Here is a 25,179-nt window from a genome sequence, read left to right as displayed (position 1 = left end):
GCAAACTGTGTTATGTTGACCACTGTAAAGTCAAAACAAACATGCTCAAACTAGTTGACAGACAAATTACATTTTGTGTAATTTGTGCAACTGTTGCCATACGTTCTACACTTATATATATTAAAATAATAAAATATATATTTTAGTTATTTTATTTATTTTTAAATAACTTTATTGTTTTTTAAACATTCAAATACAATGACTTACAAATTTGGTCCACAACAAACTTATACACAACAATTGACAATACAAGATACATTATACAAACAATACTTAGAGAGGTAAAATAATAATAAATAAATAATAATAACAATAAAATAATAAAAATATTAAAATACTACTAATAATAAAAATAATAATAATAAATAAATAAATAAATAAATAAATAAATAAATAAATAAATAAATAAATAAATAAATAAATAAATAAATAAATAAATATATAAAAAAAAGCAAAATACTGACCTTCAGCTTTAATCTAAACTCATCCATTCATTTTCTTTTTGGCATAATCCCTTTATTAATTAGGACTTGGATTTGTACGGGAAACCGGAGCACCCGAAGGGAAACCCACACAAACACTGGGAGAACAGGCAAACTCCACATAGAAATGCCAACTGATCCAGCCAAGGCTCGAACCAGCAACCTTCTTGCTGTGAGGTGACAGCGCTACCCACTGTGCTGAATCTGATTTTCTCCAGTTCCAAATGTTTCATTGCATCCCTCGTTAGACATGTATATGTAGGAGCTGCTTTCTGTTTCCAGTTTGATAATATTAACCTGTGTGCTTGTAGACTGACAAATGGAACTATATTTTGTTCTGTACTGCAATAAGGGGTTCTGGATCTATTGGCTTTTGACACATTTTTGAAAACTTTATATTTTTCATCAGATTGATTGATGTAAGTTGAGATGACTTGAAAAATTCATTTTCATAATTCAAAATTCAGCCAAAATGTTTTTTATAGTGTAATGACACTCTTTATGCAACTGTGTAGTTGTATACTTGAGTGTGTAAATCTTAAACCTACAGCACAAGCATTCCATTCATGCAAAATTCAAGATGTCGTTATTACAAATAGGGCTGCACAATATATCGATTCAGCATCGATATCGCAATGTGATCATTCGCGATAGCCACATCGAAGGATATGCAATGTTGAGTTTGTATTATAATTTATTATTTATTATTATGATTTTAAAACATTCAGGTATAAGATATTGTATCATTTGTGACCTTAACTTTGGATTCATTTTATTGAATTATTTTTGTCATTCAGTTACTGTACTTGAATACTGTTAGACTCTGGAAATGATAAAAGACTTTATTTCAATTGTATCTTTTTCTTGATTGTATTTATAGATTGTTATGTGTGAAAATACTCAACACATGAAAATACAGAAATGGACTGCAAATAGCACAGACAACAATGAAAATGTGTTGGGGGACCCCCAAAAGATTACAGATTGTTTATTACATTTTATGGAGATGCAAATAGTAAACATCAATTCATCCATCTCTGACTAAACACGTGCATGAAAATACTCACATGCAAATACAGAAATGCACTGCAAATAGCACAGACAGCAACGAAAATGTGTCGGGGGACCTCAAAAATTTTAGAGTTTGTTTATTAGATTTTATGGAGATGCACTCCAACTGCAGAATCATCCCAATTGATCCAACATTATAAATTATTTCCAAATAGAGATATTAATTCATCTAGTGAAATTGTATTCATATCGCAAAATAAAAAATATCACTATGTATCGAGAATGCCAATGTGTAAGACCAATAGATTGAAGCTTTCGTTTGTTCCTACCTTGACAAAACTGTTGAACTCTACCAAGAACAGTGGACCTGTAGTACATTAGCACCTGACTGTGTTCTGTGCTTTATATATTTCATATTTATATATGAGCAATTCTGTGCAAATGTCAACCCTGCCATGAAAAAAATTTAGTTTTTACCAAAATACAGAAACCGTTTCTGGGTTTTTCGGGTAAGCAAGTATTTTACAGTAATTTAGAAGTACTCAAAAATTTATCTGTCAATGTTTTTAAACTATTATATTTGATTTACCAAAGTCAAACAAGTAGCATTTTTACATCTGTCACATCCATAACGGAGAGATGTTACATCCATAAAGACAATTTTCCTCACAAATGTGAAAATATTAAATATTACAGATTGATATTTTTCTCGTCCCGTAACACTGTGGTCAGTTGTTCTGGAAAATATAAAAAAAAAGTTTCAATATAATGTTAACGTATACTTTCTATGCGAATTCATGTTTTGAGTTTTTACTGCAAATGTCACATCCATGACGCTGGAATTGCTCATATTTATATATGGTCTTATTTTGTAAACAATATATGTTCTTAATTGTTTGTTCTTAATTGTTTTGTTTGTTTTATTTATTTTATTGTCTGCTTAGAGCAACGTTGTAACACCTTTTTGCCCAAGACAAATTTCCTCTCGGGGGCAAAGAAAGTCTATTCTATTCCTATCCTATCCTGTTAGATTTTTCCAATATTGTGAAGCCCCAATTACAATTACTCTGTGTGATCAGTGTAACCTGATTCACAGACAAATGACTCTCTATCACCTGGTTCTTTATATTGAATCAAAAACGTACAGCACAGCCATTGTAATCATCTCATTTAGGAAAAATTACTCTTGAGTGACTTGGATCTTTTGAATCGGTAATTTACAGGATTGACCAGGGTAATCCAATTCACAAACAAATGACTTTCATTCTTATTGAATTAAAAACCTACAGTGCAACAAGTCAGCTCTTTACAGACAATCCATAACATACATTATAATCAATATTACCTGATTACCAGACAAATGACTCGTATCAACTGTATTTTTTTTTTTATTAAATCAAAGACTTACCTGATTTTTCAAAACTGATATTTTATATGATAATTTGGTAAGAACGACCCATCTCTGGTCACGGTCTTCAATTAGTCCTGACTGCATAATCGCCCACTTGTCGTAACGATTTCGATGGTTGTCGAATTCGTAGAGACTTGCAAAGTATCAAAGTCATACAGATGACAGGACTTGTTAATTAATGGAGTCATTAGAAGAGTCTGCTGAGAGAAATAAGCTCCTGCGTCTACGCTGATCAAACATTTGGCAGGAAGTCGCCTCATTGGGCCGCCCTCCGTCTGCCGTGCGGTTCTAGGGGAATATAAACCATGTGGAGTTGGTACGTCTGACATTGTGTAAATTGTGTAAAGCTGAAATCAATTGTGACATAATCGCAGTTGTTGTCGTCCAGGTTCCCTGCCGAGCCAGCCATCTTCTCCAAACAGATGCTCGTTTTTCATGGTTAGCACTTTCTCTTTTTATTTCTTTTTATTATTGACGTGTTGTCATGAAAGCAGATTGGTAACCAGAATAGCCACTGGGAAGAGTGCTAAATAAGACTGTTACGTTTGTTTTCTAGATGCATCTGGGAATTTCCTCTGACTTAACTGAATTAGTCATGATTCAATCAAAGGCGAACTATTTCTGATGACTTCACCCACCTCCCTCCTCCAGAAAACACAACACACATCTCTCTTTGTTTACATAACTGGACTGACTTAGTTGCTAGAATTTGGCAGCAATATAGATGTCGGGTCAGCTAAACAGCAGTTAATTTCTTGGCCATTTAATGCTATATTTTTTCAATCAAATTAGTATGTTTAGAAATTGGTAGAATTACTTTAGCTGGAAAGAAACAGTTTATTAAAGTCTGTACTTACAGTTGAAGTCAGAATTATTAGCCCTCCTGAATTATTAGCCTCCCTGTATATTTTTTCCCCAATTTCTTGTTGAGCATCAGTTAAGACAATGTTAGCACCTGTTAGATTTAATTGTGGGGAAAAATGGATCATTTGGAGCTTTTGTCAGCTAATTTCATCTTCCGGGTTTAAAATAATTTTTGGGGCGGGATCAAAATCTGTGACGTAGCACGAATCTGCTAGTGGAGTGATGATGCGTCAGTTTCATATGCTATAAGAAGATCTTGCTTCTTAATTATTCAAGACTGCACGTGCTTTCTGATGACTAATATGGACAGATCACAGACCTGCCAAGCTGTTGGACAGTACACGACATGCAGTATTTAGCCGTTCCTGAAGGCTTGTATGTTTGGCCTGTTGTGTATACTTGTATGTGTGGCTTTCTCCACGATGCTGTCTGGGCCACCGATACAGCCAACCTGTTTGTGTGCAGCAAGCATTTTTTCTCAGGAGAGCTGTACGAGAATTGGAGAATGGCGGACTTTGTATTATATTAGTTGAGTTCGTTACCATTCAGACATATCGCCTATCCGTGCTGCCGTGATTTCTGAAACCAGCTGACAAAAAATTCTGAGGTAGACTTGAACTGAAAGAGGAGGGTTTCATGACACTTTAAAGACTTAACAAGAGTTATTTAGGCAAGTTATGGTAATTAGGAAAATCATTGTATATCGATAGTTTGTTCTGTAGACAGTCGAAATAAATATTGCTTAAGGGGGCTAATAATGTTGACCTTATTAAAAATATTTAAAAAAAATTCCCTTATTATCATATTTGTCTGCTATAAATGTACTTCCTGGGCACTAATGTGAATTATCTTGTATGTAACTGTAATTTCCTTTTTGTCTTTTCTCTCTCTCTGTCCAGACTCTCATGCTTAGTCTATTCTAGCCTACCATTTTAAGATAGCACAGCACTATTCCTGATTGTATCACCCATTATTGTTGTCTACTCATTCATTCATTCATTCGTTTGTTCGTTCGTTCGTTTGTTTATTTATTATTTATTATTTATTTATTCATTTTTATTTTTATTTTTATTTTTTACTTTCTTATTTTATACAATTTTGCTGTATTTTCTATTATTATTTTTGTGTGTCTTTACTATTTTTATTATCATTACTGTCAATATATTAGCCAGTGTATTTAAGGTTTGTTGAAGTAGGTTTTAAAAAAAAGCAATCTCTGTATAAACAATAACATCTGTTCTTGGCATAAAAATAAAGGAGAAAAATGCTTTAATGCTTTAATTCTAGCTGAAATAAAACAAGATTTTCTCCAGAAGAAAAAATATTTGAGGAAATACTGTGAAAAATGCCTTGCTCTGTTAAACATCATTTGGGAAATATTTGAAAAAGGAAAAATAATAATACTAGTTCTGACCTTAACTATATGTCACAACCCCTGATAAAGAAGGGAATCAGCTGAAGTGAGAGTGAGTGAGTGTAATATACACATAAACCTGCATTGAGGGAGTGTGACAAATCCTCATTTAAATCATTGACATAAACCTGTGGCGGAGTAAGAATTCAGGGGAGAATTTGTGGGAAATACCATGTATCATGGGCACATTTTAATCAAATTCTGCTTCTGGTCTGAGCAAAATGAACGGTAGGGTTTGGGAGAGGATGGCAGCTTGGCACTGGTGTTGATTGCAGGGTGGCTCTGTGTGTTGGTGTGTTGTGATTCATTCTTCCTCTTGCTGAGACAAAGGCTGATTTACTCACACTAGGGGGCTTCCCTGTGCAACATTTGGCTGCTTTCCTGGATTTAATCTTTCCTTGTGTTTATTTCTTTGCAGATAAACATGCCAGTTAGATAAGAGATAACCACACACACCAAAAAACAAAACAAAAAATCCAATTGCCCCCTTTTTAACTCAAGGCACATATTTGGTAAAATCTGTTTTGGGCTTTATTGGATGTCTAGACCTTCAAATTCAAGGGTTAAGATTAGTTTGACAGTAATTTTGTTTTAATTTAATGTTCAAAGCAGTGAATTATGTTATAAAAGCAGTGCTTAGATGGTCGTAGTGGAATGGATGGGACAAATTAAGAAACCAACTATGAGCATGCTAAAACCCTTTCTGTAAGGTTGCTCTTTATAGAAGATTTTAATAATCGCTCAAAATACATTAGATAAATTTGAAACTTTGCTAAGACTTTATTTTTAATTGTCCCTATTGCACATTTTGTTGTCTAAACGCTGAATTGCCACTACATGCCATTTAATTATCATTTGAATATTAGACTGTCTGCTTAATATCTGTTGATACTGCTCCTTCAACATACATTAAACTGACTATAAGAAACTTTGCAAGTACAGGTCACCTTACACTAATCCTAACCCTAACTCAGCCTAACAATCTACTTATATCTATTGAGAATTAGTTGGCATGTAGATGCAATGTAACTTAAATTCAACAAAATGTGTTAAAGGGACCAGTAAAATAAAGTGTGAATACCGAAACTTTTTCCTTCAAATTGATACTGCATGATACTCGGACAAAATGTCATATGTGATATTGCTGTTGAGTGTTGCGATATCGATATTTCGTGTGATATAACATTTCCCCAGATAAAAAATGAATAAAAAAATAATTAATATCTTAAAAAAATTATGAACATGGAATAATACATATTTTTATGATCTTATATACTTTTCTGATAAAAACAAAATGTCAATGTGCAAATATTTAGACATTGTGAATGTACGATTATTGCTTATTGTCATATTCCTCATGTTTTGACTCCCGTTATTAGTGTTTATGTTAGGTTAGGTTCACCTTCTATCTAGCACAGCTGTCTCAAACTCGAATTGGTGGGGGGGGCAAATCAGTTATTGACAATTCATAGGAGGGCCGTTTTAACATTCTAGCACATGAAAAAAGTGGAAACCTGATGTAATCGATGCACTCGGACATTCTTGCCCAGAGTATCAAAGCTTCCTCTTTTTCTTTCTTGTTGTATACATATTGAAAAGGTAGTTTAAATTGCTATGAAAACAATACAATTTAATAATAGGCATTATAATTATGTCTCAATCAATTGTTGCATAACCAAAGGTTTAACAGATTGCACAAGACAGCAGAAAGCAGATTGGGTAACTTTATTGACTTAACTGGCAATTGTTCTTCTCAATATCGTTCTTTTTTGTAAAACTACAAAAAAAGAGGGGAAATTATGTATATATTCACATTTACTTTTACATGTTCAATTCAACCGGCAGTAAAATGTGTACTATGCATATTTTTTATACAATTCTTAATATGCATATGAGAAAAAATCTGTTAATTGACACTATTTGAATCAAATATTAGCAAATGGCGCAAATGGCCAGTAGCAGAACAGCTACTACTAGGTTGGCGGGTAAAAAAGATTTTCAGCTTCGGCCCAGAATTTTCAATTTAATTCACCCCCTAAAAAAGTCATTTTTAAGTATTGTAATTTTAAGCATTGCAATAATGATAATTTTTCAATATATTGTGCAGCCCTATCATATTTTCTTTTAAAAATGTTGTAACTTTTCTCACTACACTGAGATAATGTGAAAAAATAAAGTATATTTTTAGTATTGAGCAACAAGTTTTGGTTTTATATGTTTGTTTTTGTAAGTAACCATAATGTGCACCTGATTTTATTGTTTTTTATATTTTCTTTTTTATTATTCATTCATTCATTTATTTTTCTTTGGCTTTTTTCATAAGGGGTCACCACATCGGAATGAACCGCCAACTTATCCAGCATATATTTTACACAGCGGACGCCCTTCCAGCTGCAACACATCACTGGGAACCATCCATACACACTCACTCACACACAAACACTAAGGAAAATTTAGTTTATTCAGTTCACCTGTACCGCATGTTTTTGGGCACAAGGAGAATATGCAAACTCCACATAGAAATGCCAACTGGTTCAGGCGAGTCTTGAACCAGCGACCTTTGAGGCGACCTTTCTTGCTTTGAGGCGACAGTGCTTACCACTGAGCCACCGAGCCACAGTGTCGCCCCTTTTTTGTTATTTATACATAATTTTTTTTATTCTTTCTGCATAGACAAGAAAACTCTACAAATGCTATACCAGCTAACACAGACTGTATTCTTTTTTATGCTCTTAAAAATGACAGCTCTCGTCAAATTAATTTCTCTGTGCAATCCCCGTTTGATTTAGTCCTGCCCTGAGGCGGCATTTTATTCATTTCTGTTTAATTTTCACCTCCCCTTTTACGTTCATCATCATCATTTCTTTCCTGTGTGTATGGTGATTAGGGGTGGGCGGTATTAAATTGCCCAGAAATTGGATATTTAGGGAAACTGACTATGGAGAAGAAAATGGGCAGACCTCTTTATCCCTGATGTGTCATTTTACATCTTTTTTTCCTATTTTTTTTCCCGCCTTCCCTAGAGGTCAGGCACTCGTGGGTACCACACATACATGTTCTTCCGCACACTTTTTTCCTATTTTCAGACTTTATTAGAATGTGTGACGCATGGGAGGTGTCTTTAATTTATCTGGCAGATGCAAACCTCTTTGACATCTCAGCCCTCATCACAACCCTCAACTCTCCGTCCAAAGAGCCCTGAAGGACATGTCAGCACTTACAGTAACATTAGTAGCCCAATTCCTCCCACAAATTCTTTCTTTTTTCTTTCGGACCAAAATGAAAGGATTATCTGGAGCCCTTTGGCACACATGCTGATGAGATTTTGGCAGGTTTGCAGCAGTTCATCTCCCAGGCTTCCCCATATCCCATATACCCATGAGAAATGACATGCTGTAGGTTTCAGTCTGCTCACACACGGTATATAGTAGGCCAAGAGAGAGATCCTGGGACTAAATCCTTGTGAACAGGGATTTTGCAGATTTATGCAGAATTTAATTAAATATTTTTGGTTAATTTTGTTAGGACTCTGTTAGGTGGTCAGTGTAGTATTTTAAACTGTGTTTATACATTTTGACATGTTTAAAACCATACCATTTCTCCTGAAATCAATGCAAAAATGCATCTGCAAATTCTGTATGGGATTGTTCACCATTTATATGGACTATATTGTTTGTTTTTGCTGTGCAAGCACCTATCTAGGCTTCACAAAGGGGTTGGAAGTGCTGTCTGATTTTGGAATTGTTTATAATGATGATCGTGTTTCCAGATGCGCATGGCATGCTGCTCCTTCAGCCAAAGAGCAGCAGACATCTGTGGGAAGCTGGAGGAAAGGATAAGAGAAAAAAGTGAGAGAGACAGAGAGAGAGACAGAGGCAGGAGTGGGAGGATGAACGCTGAAGCAATGACAAGGCAACATGACTCAGTCCGCTAGAGATGTTTCAAACTCATTTGGCTTCATGCACAAACACCTTGGAACTATGATTTAGAATCAGCATGTAATGTGTGCAAACATTCTGGTGCCCTTAAAACATTGATTATGTTTACATAATCATTATTACATTATGTGCCGTAATCTAAATAAGACAACAATAGGGTTTAGGTGTTTACATGAGTTGCTTTTTGAATGTTCCCATATTACATGTTATAATACATAGTTCGATTAACGTCATTACATCAGCATTCGATGCTAGTTTCCTCCGGCATTTCACGCAACAACAGTTTGTGTTCGTCATGGCACCATATGTGATTTTGGGCTTTTTGTTTTTTATTTTGTAAGAAGTTCAACTGCAGTTCATTTCTCACACTATGCTTGCAAACAGACGACAGCAGTCCACCTCTGCCATTTCATTCAGTAACTTTTCATTCAAGCCCCCTCGACCAAATCACGTCAAAAGTCAAGGCACTTCATAATGTCTATTTCTTTTTTAGAATTATCAGCATAGTCATCGTTTTCCACTCACACCAAAATGTTTCTTGCTTTAAGCCATTCACATTTGTTTGTCGTCAAATGCCAGACAATTGCCGTGTGTGCATCCTGTCGCAAAATGTAGCGAAAACTAAAATAGGAAAACTCCACGTCCTAAATCGATTGCTGTATAGTTCGATTATGATTTAGGTTGGATTAAGATAATCAAAAATCACTGTTTACATGGTAGACTCTTAATCAGAATATCGTCTTAATTGTATTAAAATCGGAGTGTTGGTGTCCATGTAAACGTACTCATTAAAATTATTCATTGATATGTGGTTCAGGTTCAATTGTTCTCTTGAAATTATTCATCAAAGAATCATAAAAAAAGTATATCACAGTTTCCATAATAATGGCTGCTAAAGCTTTGTGTGGTTTATTTCTAAACTAATTTCGATAGGATCACGTGCTTATGATTGAACACAGCTGGTACTGCATCAACTCTGTATATTGCACCAATCAGATGAATACTGACACACTATAAATAACCAGAGTTTTCCACTCCGGTCATCTTCATCTTGAAGAATCCCCCCTTCCACCTTTACTCCTTCCCTTCTATGAGGGCGGCAACGTGGCACAGTGGTTAGCACTGTTGCCTCACAGCAAGAATACCGCTGGTTCAGCCCCTCACCAGGCCAGTCGTGTTTTCTGTGCGTAGTTGGCATGTTCTCCCCGTGTTCGCATGGGTTTTCCCCGGGTTTCCATAAGTAAATTGACTACTTCAAACTAGCATCTGAAGACAACTCTTAGCCAGATATATCTCAGCACGTTCACAAGCAGGGGAGTTCTCAAGACCTATCTGAGCTCAAACTCCCCCCTTACCCTTCAAACAGGAGGGAGCCCTGGGCTCGAGGATATTCTGAGCTCAGGGCTCTCTCCCGGGACAGCATGCCAAAGATGCTTTATTATCAATCATCAGCTAAGTGTGAACTCGTGAAAGCTTTTCCAACAGATTTAGTTGGTGGTCAGTGTATGAATAGCCTATATGAGCACTCACGTTGCCCTTTTTCAGTTTGTGTGGTGGAAAAATAGCTACATTGATATGGCTTTTTCACTGGTTTGAGATTTGCTGGATTTTCCCCTTCTGCCAAACAGAAAACTCCCAAAACAAGGGAAAGTTTCATTAATGACACCATTGAATTGATTGTTTCACTGTGTTCCTGTCCATGCATTTCTGGTGTCACCTTTCTGAAGAACTTCATGTGCTGAATCTTACTCTCAGGGTTTAGCAGAGGTGCATGTCTTATATGAGAGTGAGACAGTTTTAACTGAGAGCTTGTGTTGAATAAATATAATATCCTGTGGTGTGGTTGCCAGAAGCTTAATGGCCAAATCAGTCCGGAAGAAGAAACTTGGGCTGCTGTCTTACAGCACTGAGAGCAATTGTCTTGCTTTATTTCCCGTACTACCATTGAGGAAACTTTTTACATGAGGAAACCTGTGTGTGATGTTTATGTTTACAGAAGGTTCTGGCCTGTCTGCATTAATGCAAACACTTAGAACTCATTCCAAATATAATTAAATTGCTATTTTCTAGCTCTAATGCTAGACTGCCGAATCAATTGAACACTGAGAATCTAAAACCGACTCTCTTGGCTGATGACATTATGAGATGGGACATGAACTCAATCATTAGCTGTTTTTTTCTAGTAAGCACAGATTTCTGTGTGTTTTTCATTTAATAAATGATAAGATGCTGTTTTTCTGCTTGTTTTTTTACAACTGTTGTTTCCTTTCTGGTTTGTCGCAGATGGTCCGTTTACAGGCACTCCTCCCACCTACGGTTACGACGCAGACCGAGCTGAGGAGCAGCGCAGACACCATGACATCTTGCCCTACATCGATGACTCCCCCTCCTCTTCTCCTCACCTCAGCTCCAAGAGCCGCAGCAGTCGAGACACCCTCTCTTCTGGCTCAATCGAATCCTCAAAGTCTGTAAGTGATCCCCCTGTATGCTCCAGAAATTGACAAATCTTACATTTTTATTTTATTTTATTTTATTTTATTTTATTTTATTTTATTTTATTTTATTTTATTTTATTTTATTTTATTTTATTTTATTTTATTTTATTTTATTTTACTTGATTTTACTTGTTTTATTTTATAATTAATTTAATTTATTTTAAAATTAATGTAGTTTATAATTAATTTAATTATTTTTAAATGTATAAAATTTTTTATTAATTAATACATTTTTTAATATGTGAAAAAAATAAAAGACAGTCATTTTATACATTTTATATATATTTTTTTATTTTATTTTATTGTGAAACGAAATTGACAAAACAATCTACCTACTGCAGTTAAATTAGAATTTATTGTCATATGCAAACAATGAAATAACGACACCTGTGTAATAACAATACAGTCGCTGATTATTTTGTTAAAAACAGAGATATGAATACTTTCTTGTTGTAATATTTAGGTAAAGAGTATGCATTAGAAATGAATTTATGCATGAATGGATACAGGATCCACCTGTTATGAAGCGGACAGGAGACAGAGGTAAGGAAACGTTAGGGTGTTTATTAAATGACAACAAGGAGCACATGAAGGATAGCCAGGAGGATCAGGAATGATGTTGGGGTCTTTTCCTCCGTGGCTGGGTAACAGGAATACACGAGGATGGACAGCACACACCAGATACAGCTGACAGAGGATGACACAGACTTGGAAGGACTGGAAGACAGGACGATTCGGGAGGACCAGGAAGACTAGGAGGAATACAAAGAGAACAGGTAAGTAAATCGTTTGTTTTAGCTGAGGATGACTACGCTGAGTGGTCGCTCAGTTGTCCGCTTTCGTCGAGACGAGCCCGGACAATGAGCGACTGGAGTGCTGTGCTTTTATCTGGTGCTCGTGAATGTGATGCAGCTGTGTGCTCATTAGAAGTCAGGTGATGGTGATCTTCGTGAGTGGGGGTCGTGAGAGCCTGACCAATCCATGACAGTACCCCCCTCCCCAGGGCCCGCTCCTGAGGGCCGACACCTCCGACGCCGTGGTGGTCTCCCTCTGCCTCTAGGCGCTGGGAACTCAGGGTGGCTCTCATGAAACTCCACCATGAGACTAGGATCGAGAATATCAGCTCTGGGAACCCATGTCCTTTCTTCGGGGCCGTACCCTTCCCAGTCCACCAGGTACTCCAACTGGCCACCACGACGTCGGGAACGCAAGATCTCCTTCACTGCGTAGACGGCTCCTTCTTCTAGGAGCAGTGGAGGAGGGGGTTCCTCTTCGTGGTCAGGCTCTGTGGAGGGAAGAACAGGATCGTGATAGGGTTTCAGGAGTGATACGTGGAATGTAGGGTGAATACGGTAGTGAGAGGGTAATTGTAGTTTGTAGGTGACGGGGTTAACCTGTTCCACGATGGTGAAGGGACCAACAAATCGGGGACTTAACTTGCGAGAGGGCAGTCGCATGCGTATGTCCCGGGTGGATAGCCACACCTTTTGTCCGGGTGTGTATCTGGGTTCTTCAGACCTTCTCCTATCGGCGGTTACCTTGCTTCGACGGACTGCCCTCTGCAGATGTTGATGAGCCTCGTCCCAGACTCTCTCGCTCTCCCGGAACCAGTGATCCACTGCGGGGACATCAGATGGTTCGCCATCCCAGGGAAAGAGCGGTGGTTGGAAGCCCAGGACGCACTGGAATGGCGTGAGTCCGGTGGAGGGTTGCCGCAGTGAATTTTGGGCATATTCTGCCCAGCCCAAATACTGGCTCCAGGAGTTCTGGTGACCACTGCAGAAGGTCCTCAGGAACCGTCCCACCTCCTGAATCTTCCTCTCTGTCTGCCCGTTGGTTTGGGGATGATATCCAGAAGAGAGGCTGACGGCCACACCTAGGAGCTTGAAGAAGGCTTTCCATAGACGTGAGATGAACTGTGGACCTCTGTCCGACACAATATCTTCTGGAATACCAAATGACCTGAAGACTTGATTAAAGATATTGTCGGCAGTTTCAAAGGCTGTGGGAAGACCTTTCAGAGGGATTAGTTTGACAAACTTTGAGAATCTATCTACTATGACTAGAATACAGGTATTACCCTCTGACGAAGGGAGGTCAGTGATAAAGTCCACTCCTAGGTGTGACCAGGGACGGTTCGGAATCGGCAAGGGATGGAGCTTTCCAGCGGGTAGATGACGTGGGCTCTTGGATTGGGCACAGTCCTTACAGCCCTGAACATATTGCCTCACATCCCTTGCCATGTTTGGCCACCAGAATCGTTGGGATACTAGCGAGAGAGTATTGTTGATCCCTGGATGTCCAGTGCCTAGCGAGGTATGTAAGGAGTGGATCAGATCTACCCGGTGTTCAGGTGGTATGAACTGCCGATGAGGAGGGCATCCCGGCGGAGCAGGGGCTTCCGGAGTGGCAACGACTGGAGGAGCGTTCCAGGTGATCGGACAAATGGAGATGTGTTCGGGAAGAATCTTCGTTGGGAGTTCTTCATGATCGTGATGCTCGTGTAAACGAGAGAGAGCGTCTGCTCTTAGATTCTTGGGTCCTGGACGATAGGAAATGGAGAAATCAAAACGTGAGAAGAAAAGTGACCATCTGGCTTGACGTGGACATAGTCTCTTGGCCTCTTTGATGTATTGGAGGTTTTTGTGATCTGTGATCACCTGGAACGGATGTTTGGCTCCCTCCAACCAGTGACGCCACTCCTCCAAGGCTAGCTTGATTGCTAGAAGCTCCCTGTCTCCTATGCTGTAATTCTGCTCCGCCGGGCTCAACTTCCGAGAGAAATAGGCACAGGGATGCAGTCGGGGCGGTGTATCATGATGTTGAGATAATACTGCCCCGACGCCGGTGGTGGATGCGTCCACTTCCACCACGAAAGGAAGATTTGGGTCAGGATGAGTCAGGAGTGGGGCCCTTGTGAACTCCTTCTTAAGAAGGCGGAAGGCTGCGGCTGCTTCTTTGGTCCACTCCAGTCCTTTGGGTTTACCCTTGAGGAGATTAGTGAGAGGTGATGTAATCCTGCTGTAGTCCTTGATAAACCGTCTATAAAAGTTAGCAAACCCAAGAAACCTCTGGAGCTCCTTAATGGAAGTGGGTTCTGACCAGGATAGAACAGCCTCAATTTTCTTCCCATCCATACGTATACCGGTTTGGTCAATGATGTATCCCAAGAAATGAATCGACTTCTGGTGGAATGAGCATTTCTCCGCTTTGAGGTAGAGGTGATGTTCTCTCAATGTGTGTAGGACCTCCGCAACGTGTTGGCGATGTTCGGCCTCACTCCGGGAGTAAATGAGGATGTCATCTATGTACACTATTACACAGTGGTGAAGAAACTCCCGGAGGACTTCATGAATGAAGTTTTGGAATACGGAGGGGGCGTTGACCAGACCGTAAGGCATGACCTCATATTCATAGTGGCCAGTAGGGGTCACGAATGCTGTCTTCCATTGGTCCCCCTCACGTATTCTTATCAGATTATACGCGCTGCGGAGGTCCAATTTAGTGAAGACTTTAGCTTCTCGGAGCTGTTCCAAAGCGGCTGGTACCAGAGGAAGGGGATATCGGTATTTTACTGTACCGTTATTTAGGACCCTGTAGTCGATGCATGGACGCAGCCCTCCGTCCTTCTTGGCCACAAAGAAGAAGCTTGAGGCGGCTGGTGATTTTGAGTGACGTATGTACCCCTGACTCAGAGCTTCCCTTATGTAATCTTCCATTGCCTGATTCTCTGGAAGCGAGAGCGGGTAGATCCTACCTCTTGGCAACTGGGCATCTGGAACTAGGTCGATCGCGCAGTCCCATGGCCGATGCGGCGGTAGCTGGGAAGCTCTCTTGGGGCAGAAGACATCATGAAAGGAGCTGTACTCCTTAGGAATGTGGATAGACTGCTTCTCAGGAGGGCTCTCGACCGATGTTGCAAACAAAGAAATGGGGTTCCGACCTTGAAGAGGGAGATTTGGAAAACAGGCAGGTGTACATCCAGATCCCCATTTCTTTATCTCTCCTGTGCCCCAAGAGATGATGGGATCGTGCTTCACCAGCCACGGGCGCCCTAGAATGATGTCCATATTTGCACCCTCCAGAACCAGAAATTGAATCCTCTCTTGATGTAACAACCCCACTTGAAGAAGGATGTCTTCGCATTGTCGATGGATACGGGTCGAAGATCGAGTGCACTGGGTTATCGGTTGTATCTGGTATATATGCGAGGACGCCTCAGTACGGAGGTGGAGTTGACGACAGAGGGATTGGGAGATGAAGTTCCCTGCTGACCCGGAGTCGATGAGGGCTGTGACAAGGAGAGAAATAGAGGCAGTAGTTATTTGTACGGTGGTAGTAAGTGGTTTACATTGTTCAATATTCGTACTGAATACACTCACTGAAGTCCGAATGGGACGAAGGGGACACTCCATACGGGTGTGTCCACTGACACCGCAGTATAGACACAGACCCCGGGTCAGCCTCCTCTGTCGTTCCGCTGATGTCAGTCTTCCAGACTCTATTATCATGGGTTCTGGTTCTGGAGAGGCTGTTGACTCAGGCGATTGGAGGAGTGCAGACGAGGGGGTGATGGTGTCCTGTTGATAGGAACGGAGACGATCGGAACATCGGAGAGAATGTTGGATGAATCTCTCCAGACCCATTGTATCATCTAATGTGGCCAGTTGGATTCGGAGAGTGGGTTCCAAGCCGAGCCGGTACGTGGTCAACAACGATCTCTCATTCCATCCACTTGCAGCTGCTAGAGTGCGAAACCGGAGAGCATATTCCTGTGTAGATAGAGTACCTTGCTTTAGATGATACAGCTGCTCTCCAGCGGCTACTTCCCCATCAGAACGTCCAAACACCTCTTTGAAATACTCCGTGAAGGTAGTGATGGAATTCATGACCGGCCCGGCTTGGTTCCAGATCGTCTCAGCCCATTTAAGTGCAGGTCCAGAGAGTAGAGATACGATGTAGGCGATCTTCGACTTATCTGTGGGATATAGAGAAGGTTGCATTTCGAATATGAGGGAACATTGTAACAGAAAACCATTGCACTCCCCCGCTCCGCCTGAGTAGGGCGCTGGTCGGGCCATGGGACTGGAAGGAAGGGCCGAAGAAGAAACTGTGGAGGCGGAAGTGCTCGGTGCTGGTGGTGCGTTGGAAAGTGGAGCTGGTGGCTGTAGAATCCGCTTCAACTGGTCCACCAGCTCTTGAAGGTGATCGGGGGTGCTCATGTTGTCGTCGTTATAGGTCCGGGCTTCTGTTATGAAGCGGACAGGAGACAGAGGTAAGGAAACGTTAGGGTGTTTATTAAATGACAACAAGGAGCACATGAAGGATAGCCAGGAGGATCAGGAATGATGTTGGGGTCTTTTCCTCCGTGGCTGGGTAACAGGAATACACGAGGATGGACAGCACACACCAGATACAGCTGACAGAGGATGACACAGACTTGGAAGGACTGGAAGACAGGACGATTCGGGAGGACCAGGAAGACTAGGAGGAATACAAAGAGAACAGGTAAGTAAATCGTTTGTTTTAGCTGAGGATGACTACGCTGAGTGGTCGCTCAGTTGTCCGCTTTCGTCGAGACGAGCCCGGACAATGAGCGACTGGAGTGCTGTGCTTTTATCTGGTGCTCGTGAATGTGATGCAGCTGTGTGCTCATTAGAAGTCAGGTGATGGTGATCTTCGTGAGTGGGGGTCGTGAGAGCCTGACCAATCCATGACACCACCTCATATATGCCATCTGTGAAGCAGTCCGTTATAAATAAATGTACCAGTAACCCACATTGCCTCAATGGTAATGGTACACAACAAAGCCATTGAGCTGTGAAATTTGGCAGTTTTCAAAGCTTGCAGATTTTGAAGTGCTGAGTCTGCATTGTACAATTCTAATTGAACGTTTATTGCTTATTATTGCAGTTCGAATTATATTGCTCTGCACTGTGCAGGAAAAAAAAATCACTCGCTGAATGCAGTCATGCATGATCTGAAGTAGTTTTTAGATACTATTGTTCTCAGCCATGAATTTAAATAATCATATATTTCATATTAGATCCTCAGGTCTTCATCTTGCATAGTGGCTATGCCATTAAATTAAATGACTGACTGTAAAAAGGAGCTTTCTTGCTTCACTGACACAGCTATTGGCTGTCAGACTGATTGATATTTCTCCCTGCCAACATAATGCCCAGAGGCAAGCAGGTTATTCGGGCCCTAGTTTAACTCCCACATGAGTTTGAGTCAATATGAAGTGGATGCTCACCTGCACACAGTTGTACACCCTTTCCCAGCTACATGTTTACCCAACATACACACAGCCAGGGATTTGTAATACGCAGAAATTCAAAGAGGGATTTGCTATGTAAACAAATTAAATTGAGCTACACATAAACCTGCAGTTGACATTACAGAGATGGTCACCATTTTCCAGCCACATTTTCCTCTTGTTTAGCCTCAAACAAGAAACCAGATAAGATTTTAATGAGTGTGAGTTCTTTGTGTCTGCACATTCAAGTAAAGTTGTTTCATACTGTAGTGTCTGCCTTAGTCCTCATACCCACAGACCGCTGGTTGAATGGCTAATGCATATAGCACCCAAAAAAGTGGAAACACTTGGATTGGAATTTTTGTACAGAATTTCTGAGATGTGTCATGACCGCAAACCCCCTTAAAGTGTATGGAAGAAGAAATCCATTGTGTTTGCAACTATGATGATTAGCACTTATCTTGATCTACTAAATGCTGAGTTTTCAAAGAGTTTTAGCCGTCGGTTTGTTGTGGAGATATTGGAGTTGCATTTGATTAATTGGTTCACATGGCCACTTTATTCAAAGATAGTGATTTAATAATAACTAAAAAGTACTGTGTGCTTTATTGAAGCAAAACGACTATTGCTCATGAAATCACTAAAGCTTTTTTCATTGAAAATGTTACATTTTTGTACACTTTAAAAAAAATTTAAGTCAGTACAACAACTTGTTCACTCAACTTTTGAAAATATCAGCTGCACTGACCTAAAATTATTTGTCAGTAATAAGAAACATTTAGTTGGGTTAGAATTATTTATTAGTTTTCTGCAGAGGTGAACTACTCATTTGAGTGAACAACAAAAAAACATAATCCTTATTTCCTTTCGTTTTTTTTTTTTCATGATCTCAACATTTTGTTTTGAGTGCCATGTGTCGACGCACTAACTACTTCACCATTGGCACCAATGTGTACTCAACTTTTGAAAACATGAGTTGCACTGACATAAAATGCCTGAAGTTGAATGAACACTAAGAAATAATACATTATCAGATCAAACATCGTTCAATTGAAAAAAAAAAAAAAAACAGGAAGACATGCTTCACATGTGAAGCATTACAAAGCATTTTTTCCTGTTTGTCCTGCCATGTTTTGATCCTCGTCTTGTTTACAGTTATTGTTGTTTTACCTCCTGTCCTGTTTCTAATTCTGCGTCTAATAAATGTTTGGCTTACATTTGTCTCTGTTTAAGTTTTTTTTCAGTTGAACTGTGTTTGTTTGATCTGATAATTTATTATTTCTTAATACCAGTTTTCACAAGAGTTTTTTTGTTCACTCAGCTTCAGACATTTTAGGTCAGTACAACTGATGTTTTCAAAAGTAGAGTACATGTTGGCACCAATGGTGTATTGCTTAGTGCGTTGACATATAGCACTCCGTTGTTCATGCTGACCTGAGTTTGATTCCTGCCTTGAGGTCCTATGCAGATCCCTCACCTCTCTTCTCCTCACGCCTATACTCTCTACTGTCCTGTCAATTAAAAGTGAAAACTAATCAAATAAAATTAAAAAAAATGTTGAGTGCACAAGAAAAAAACGAAAGGAAATAAAGTTTATATATTTTTTTGTTTACTCAACTTTAAGCATTCCAGTTCTGCAGACAAAAAAGTTTCAGTAGGATTCTTCTTTTTTATTGTTTGTCTTATAAAATAACAGTTCAGTTTTTTATTTGTTACAATTTAAATGACAGTTTAAGACACATGAACATCCAAATGTGGACAGCTTTCCTTCTTAATAAATAAAACAAATATTAAGATTAAAGTGCCACCATTGATGTTAAATTGTTAAACTGTTTTGTACAGTTTTGATCCTCTGTAATCTTACATTTTCAGATTTCTTGTTAAAAATCATGTTAGATATTTTCATTTGGAATTTGTTTGTCATCCTTACATTTTCAGTAAGTGACAATTATTGCTTGGGGGGCAGAGATGAGCTCTACTCATTCTCATGGGCCGGAACGTTGACATCCTACGATTAATAAATATGTGGATGAATAAAAGATGGTGGTCCAGAGATACAGGGTTGCCCCCTGGGGTGAGACGTCTAGCGCCCAAGAGTTCATGAATAAAACCTTGATGTCCACCTTCCCCCTGCTGCAGGTTTTAATGATGGGATGTACTCCATCACCAGGCGGGGTTCCACATTTAATATTGTTGTATGCACTGAAACTATTTTACCATCAGTTCAGCTTTAAAACTCAACACAGGCCAGTACAGTCCACAATGATGACAGTCATAAAGCAGACGGATGTTTTATCCCGAAATCTGGACTATGGAAGTCTCACGAGGCTATCACGAACATCTGTGATTTCCACTACCTGTGCTGTAGCCATGGAAATGAACATTCCATGCACATTTAGCCATCATCAGCACTCAGTAACCTACATTACACAACACTAAAACGACATGTCTCACTTTTGGATGCATTCTTAAATAATTTCCTTGGTGGACAGTAGACTACATAAAGGCTTTATTCAGTTCAAAGCAGTTATGTATTTCCAATGATTCTCGTGTAGCCAAGACGGTTATTGTAAGACCAGAGAGCAGCTCTATTGAACCAGTGCCAAGTTGCTCTTTTATAGCCTATTCCAGCACTGCCAGTATGTAATTTTAAAGTCATGTGACTGTGGGATTGTGTCGTTTAGAAGTGTGTGAGTCTCTTACTCTGTTCACGCAGGCGGAGTTGGACCTGGAGAAGGGATTGGAGATGAGGAAAAGGGTGTTGTCTGGAATTCTGGCCAGTGAAGAGACCTACCTCAGCCATTTGGAGGCGCTGTTACTGGTGAGAAAGCCTGAAGTTTGAATCTGTTGCCACTTTAAGGGATAGTTCAACCAAAAATGTTCATTTACTCACTATTTGTTCACCCTCAAGTGGTTTCAAACCTTTTTCTGTTGAACACAAAATAAGTTATTTTGAAAAATGTTTGAAACCTGTGACCATTGGCCACCATAATAGGAAAAACAAATAAAATGGAAGTCAATGGTTGTCACAAGGATGAGATGAAAATGGAAAAAAGTTTATTAGCTGAATTGCTCGATACAATAAACAAAGGCTGCGGAAATGCCGAAAGGTGAGAAACAGAGGCTGCGTCAGAAACCGCCTACTACTCAGTAGGTACTACATTCAAATTTAAACGTACTACTCAGCTGTTAGAAAAGTGCATTCTATACAGTATGAATGTAAGAAGTATGAATGAAATTCGGACTTACTACATCCACCATTTTGTCATGGTCACGTGGCCTACCTGCATCAGTTGCGTCACTTTTCTCCCATTCATAAATTCACTCACGGGGCATCATGGGATAGCGCAGCGTGTGTAGGATCACTTCAGAATCTCGCCGGGAGTAATAAGTCATCCAGGTACTTCTCGCATACTAATTTTCGAATTCTATGAATTTGGACACACTACTTGGCTTGCATACTTATTTTAGCGTACTGTATAGTATGGAAGTATGTGTTTTCGGACGCAGCCAAAGTCCTTAAGTAGAGCTCAATAATAGGTTGCAGGTGGCCCCACTGATTAGTCAGCTGACTGGAACACACACTGTCAAGGAAAGGTAAACTAACACAGCCATGCAACAGACATAACAACAAAAGGAAAACACGGATATATGCACCTTGACAATGGTTACATGTTTTCAGCATTTTTCATAATATCTTATTTGGCGTTAAACAGAAGAAAGAAACTCAAACAAGTTTGTAACAAGTGAAGGTTGAGTTCATGATTACAGAATTTTCATTTTTGGCTGAACCATTCCTTTGAAATACATTACAAATGGGCCAATCCATCATCATCAACAGGATTGTCATACATTTAAATGCACAGGTATGTGACACTGTACATTAATAGGCCTAATTTAAGCCAAACCAATGCTCTTACTCACCAAGTGCACATTAAATAAAAAAAAGAGAGTTTAAAAGACGTTTTACAAAAGATTTTAGTTTTATATCAAATCTGTTCATTTGGATTTCTTGTTTCTGTAAGATTTTGTAACATTGGACATTCAGCTTTTCCATCACATTATGTTGTGTTATACATTAAGAAAAAACAAACCAAACAAAGAAAAAACCTTCACAAATCTTACCCCAAACTTTTGAACATGAGTATATACACTTAATTAAAATTGTCTGAAACATAACTCATGCCATTGTGTCTTTCTCAGTAAATGTTGATACCTTTTCTGTTCTCCTATGTCAGCCCATGAAGCCCCTGAAAGCAGCAGCCACCACCTCTCAGCCTGTCCTCACTGTTCAGCAGATCGAAACCATCTTCTTTAAAGTGCCTGAGCTCTACGAGATCCACAAAGAATTCTACGATAGCCTTTTGCCCAGAGTGCAGCAGTGGAGTCACCACCAGCGTGTGGGAGACCTTTTCCAAAAACAAGTGAGTCGTTTTCTAAATAGCACCTTTTTCAGGTTAATCAAGGACCCTATTTGGTTATTATTTACTTTAGAGTAACCTTAAGCACAACGTCAGCAATTTCTTTCCTCCCATCAAATCAATCAACTCAATTTAGTATTTTTACAAAACAGACCTTTAATATCCCACTTAATTCTTTATGGATAAAATCATGTACAGTGGGGGAAATAAGTATGGAACACAATAATAATATTTCTTAAGGAGCTGTTGACATGGAATTGAACCAGATTTTGGTAAAAACCCAAACAATAGAAACTAAAAATAAACAAAAAAAATCTGAAAAATTAGTTATGTGTAATAACAATGAAATGACACAAAGAGAAAGTACTAAACTACTGAAATGTATTTAAGACTTTATATAAAAGGCTTTTTTGGTAATGGCAGCTTAAAGACGCCTCTCGTATGGATAATGATGCATTGCTTAGGTGGGATTTTTTCACAGACTTAAACAGTGTAAAAACCGGGATGATTCTGTGGGTCTCATCTACCAAATCTGATCTTTATTTTGTAATCTTAATTGGATTCAAGTCAGGGGATTGACTGGGCCATTCTACAGCTTGATTTTTTTTCTCTGAAACCATTTGAGAGTTTTCTTGGCTGAGTTTTGGATCATTGTCTTGGTTGCTGTCCACACTGGTTTCATCTTCATCATCCTGGTAATGTAGATGTTGGACTGAAGCAGCTGATATTAATCTATATTGCGAAAGAGCAGAGGGTGCTGAATAACTACTGAGTGATTTCAGCTGCTGTCTGGGCTTTCACTGCCTTTCTACACCTCCATTTCTTCATGTTTTCAATACTTTTTCTCTGTGTCATTTCATTGTATTATACATAACTTAATTTGTAAAACTAATTAGATTTGTTTCCTTTGCCTATATGGATTTCTTTGGTTGTTACCAACATCCGATGAAAATTTCAAGTCAACAGCACCTTTATAAATATGTTTTGTGAGAAAAATTGTGACATGTTCAATATTAGTTCCCCCACTGTACTTATTTTATTCTAGAATACATAACTGTTTCACTTAGAAGTGTTATAAGTGGAAATCAAACAGTATTTCACATAGATTTTTAATATATAATCACAATAATCTGTTCTTCGTATGATGTCATGGTTGGTTTTAGAATCAAGAATTTGATTGTGTGTCAAGTATTTAATTCTGATCATATTGAATTCGCTTCGGCTGTCCATTCTCTTTAGTGCACCGTGAGGCTGAATAAGAATTAACATGTAGCTCTAAATCAAGGAATTCTAAATGAATCATTCATGCCCCTAAAACGACACCGCACAGTCATGCAATGTCTGCACTGCAGGAGCCTGTGTAATGTTAAAAATCAGATCTCAATGCTGTCCTTTTTTTCACCCAGTCACTTGGGCAGATACTACAGTGTGTGCTTTGTGTCTCGAGGAGCAGGCTATTAATAGTGCCATTTGAAGATTGTGTTCTCTATCTGTAGCCCCCCCTGCTCTTTTCCATTAAGTTTTGTCCTCACGTGACTCTGCTGACTATTAGAGGTCAGATAAATCCCCATTCTGTCCGGACAGCCTGCGTGGGAGTCATATTCCACATTTATTTATCTTTCCATTTTCTCCTTCATTATCCCCTCCCGTGTTTAATAAACAAAAGTCGGAGTCGCCAAGTAGTGTTTTCTCCCAGAAGATGCTGGGTTTTCCTCAGACTGTCATTTTGACCAGAGGCTATTTGTCACTGATCCCCTCAATCTCCCCCATGTCCATTAACGGCAATCCAAGGCAGCGCCTGAGGAGGCAGACTCCCTAGAAAAAGACAGTCGCTCGCAGCGGGAGAGAGAACAAAACGAATGAACGAGATAGATATAGTCACAGTCACTGACAGAAATGTCTCCTGCTGTTTGTGTTGTTTGTTCCTTCACGACAGCTCAGGCTGAGTAAGAAAACGCAATGCAAATCACTAAGTATGTCGTTATTTAGCACGTATGTCAAAGGGGATGTTCGTTGTTCCACTCAGCCATGAGGAAGATGCTAATACTCTCGCTCGCTCGCACTAAATGTTTTTACGCCTGTCATCGACACTCGAATGTAAATTCTCTGCAGACTCTCCTCCGAATAGAGAGAGATTCTGACATTCCCATCTTTTTCTATGCAGATCTGTGACCTACTTAAACATCGTTAAGTGCACAGAGCAGAGGAACGTACTTTCATCTTCAGCTGGGTTTGGCATATGGTCATGTCATCATGAGGAAGTGTGTCGAGCCTGAGAGGATGTGAACACTGCTGTGCTGAAGTCTCTGTCAAGCTGTCCGAACCAGCTGACGTATCGACTTTTTAGTTCGCGTGTTGTATTTAGATGCATCTCAACCTTCTCAAAACAGCCGTGGCAGACAACATCTCAATGCTTACATGTTATCTGAATGAGGAATATCGACCTGTCAACGCGGTGTCTGCGACAACATGTTCAGAGTAGACAGACCAGTGTGTTTTGTTTAAGTTGTGGATTGAGGTGTCATAATATCAGGTGATCAATTATTAATATGGCCAGAATAGTTTATGATAACAGTATTGTTACAATATTTTTTAGAAATTTTAATTTAATAATCTAATAATCAGCTATCAGGGGTGGCATGGTGGCCTGTGGGTAGCATGGTTGCCTCACCGTTTGAGTCCCAGTTGGAGCAGGAGTCCTTTTTGTGTGGAGTTTGCATGTTTTCTTTGTGTCTGCATGGGATATAGGTTAATTAAATATACTGAATTGGCCATAGTGTTTGAATGGGAGCATGTGTGGGTGTTTCCCACACACTCTCACCAAGGGTTGTACTCTCGTTTACTTGTTCCGTGTTGAATGGGGATAAGTGTAATGGTCAATATA

The 25,179-nt window shown here is 39.3% G+C and overlaps 1 protein-coding gene across 1 annotated transcript in view; it reads left to right on the top strand.

The window, feature by feature from the left end:
- Nucleotides 1–25,179, top strand: part of bcr (BCR activator of RhoGEF and GTPase) — a 121,873-nt gene that overhangs the window by 52,337 nt on the left and 44,357 nt on the right. The window contains exons 2-4 of the mRNA XM_056445831.1: nt 11,404–11,588; nt 20,591–20,695; nt 22,113–22,298. Of these exons, the coding sequence (XP_056301806.1) occupies nt 11,404–11,588; nt 20,591–20,695; nt 22,113–22,298 (476 nt within the window). The remainder of the gene's footprint in view (nt 1–11,403; nt 11,589–20,590; nt 20,696–22,112; nt 22,299–25,179) is intronic.

Source organism: Danio aesculapii, chromosome 21 (assembly GCF_903798145.1).
Source record: "Danio aesculapii chromosome 21, fDanAes4.1, whole genome shotgun sequence".
NCBI lineage: Eukaryota > Metazoa > Chordata > Actinopteri > Cypriniformes > Danionidae > Danio > Danio aesculapii.
This window is presented reverse-complemented; position numbering and strand designations above follow the sequence as displayed.